Source organism: Argiope bruennichi, chromosome 7, assembly GCF_947563725.1.
Source record: "Argiope bruennichi chromosome 7, qqArgBrue1.1, whole genome shotgun sequence".
Taxonomy (NCBI): domain Eukaryota; kingdom Metazoa; phylum Arthropoda; class Arachnida; order Araneae; family Araneidae; genus Argiope; species Argiope bruennichi.
The window spans coordinates 95,504,746-95,506,712 of NC_079157.1; the positions used below are offsets into that span (position 1 = coordinate 95,504,746).

Consider the following 1,967-nt stretch of genomic DNA (forward strand, 5'->3'; position numbering starts at 1 on the left):
TTTCAGTTGTTTCCTTAAGTTATTAACATTTGCACCATGAACTCGATATCTTTATCCATAACAGTTTTACGTCTTTCGAATGCCGCCAGTTCTTGGGCCTGTCTGAAAATATTCCGTATTAATATTCTATTATCGTTACTGAGCTCTGGCCAATCAAATATATCTAAGTTTCTCTCGATCTCAAAGCGCGGATAATCTCTCTCTCCTAAAAACTGCCCCACAACGCGTTTGTATAAAGCCTCCGATATTCGTGGTGCCACCCGATTTCTGCTGCTAACGTCGAGCCACAGAGTATTGAGATCGCTAATGATATCGTTAAAAATATTCATATCCAGTTCTTCGAGTGGCAGTGGCCAATTTCGTCTCCTCCTATTTTGGAAATGTCTGATTGGCCCGGGAACCTGTGGTCTCCTTATCAGTGGGTTTACAAATTGTGCTGGCGGCTGGGCCTGTGGTGCTAGGGCCGGTGGTGCTTGGGCCTGTGGTGCTGGGGCCTGTGGTGCTGGGGCCTGTGGAGCTGGGGCCTGTGGAGCTGGGGCCTGTGGAGCTGGGGCCTGTGGAGCTGGGGCCTGTGGAGCTGGGGCCTGTGGAGCTGGGGCCTGTGGAGCTGGGGCCTGTGGAGCTGGGGCCTGTGGAGCTGGGGCCTGTGGGGCTGGGGCCTGTGGGGCTGGGGCCTGTGGGGCTGGCTGATCCTGTGGCACATCAGCTATGTCGACAATATCGGCGGCCTCCTGATTATCAATTTGTTCCTCTTGTATTTCGGCGTCATTTCTTATATCACACTGGAGAGATTTGTCCTTCTAAAAATAAACGTATTTTAAATTACAGCATTCGGATAATACGCAATTACATTGTATATCTATCGATAGTACAAACTGCAAAAAATTCGAAATTATTAAAAGAATTTTCATTTAAGCCGCATTATTACTACGTTTTCTTTAACTTTTACATTTAAAATAAGTCATTAGGAATTTCCAAGGGATTCATGTAATGTATAAGATTGATATGAGGCGTGATGGTCAATGAATCGAACTTTAATCTCTGTTATACCAGTTTTTTTATTTTCTGCTTATTCCAACCTCATGTGCAGTCAAACGCTGTGGCATTGCAACCTAACATGAGAGAAAACATTAATGCTCTAACATCCAAGCATTAGTATTTCTTCCTTTGAAGAGAAATATTACGTCATTATCAACCATTTTTCAGATCTCGGTCGTCGGCACACAAATCATGGAATTGGTGCAATTTCAAAATGAATCTCGAATTGTGCTTTTAAATTTTATAGCATAAATTCCAGTTTCTATGGTTTGTTTATTGAATTGACGCCAGAAAAGAAAATATATTTTTATAAACTAAGCAGGATTTGTTGTTCAACATGCATGCCAAATTTTATAAGATCGCCACTGCCGTTTGCTATTTATCATTTCTATTGAATTTTAGAAAATATTGACAATTTTCTGTTATTTTGTTACTAACTGTCAGAATTCTTCTTTCTTGGAATGAGAAGTTACAATAGCATGAATAATGCTGATTTATTATGATTGGTTGACTATTGCGGTTTATTGGCGCAAGTGACATTTGTTTATGCTTCGAAAAGCAAATGGTTAAACAAATCCGTTATGTAAAATTTGCATTAATTTGAGAACTATTGTATATTACCACCTATCAATTCTTCAAGGAAAGGAAAATGACTAAACTAAAAAAGGAGCAACAAAACCTATTGGTAGCGAGCAATACTGGCATTTAATAAGCATCCTTTTAATAAACAATATGACAATCTGAAGTCGTTTGTCTATTAGTCGATTTGAAAAAGGGCTTCTTTTTGATCAATTGTTGGAAGGTTACGTTTTTTTTCTGCTTAAATCAATTAATCTGTTCATTTTAATTTTGATAATCCTCGCTTTTGTCGCTGTAAAAATTTATTCTTTCAGTGAGGCATGAAAAATAAAAATATTAAATCTCAGCAA

At 39.1% G+C, this 1,967-nt stretch overlaps 1 protein-coding gene across 1 annotated transcript; it reads left to right on the forward strand.

Annotated features, from left to right (window-relative positions):
* Positions 1–306: 306 nt before the first annotated feature.
* On the forward strand, positions 307–690 carry LOC129975487 (keratin-associated protein 5-5-like). The gene has a single exon (XM_056088548.1). The coding sequence runs from the start codon at positions 307–309 to the stop codon at positions 688–690; it is 384 nt and encodes a 127-aa protein (XP_055944523.1).
* The last annotated feature ends 1,277 nt before the right edge of the window (positions 691–1,967 follow it).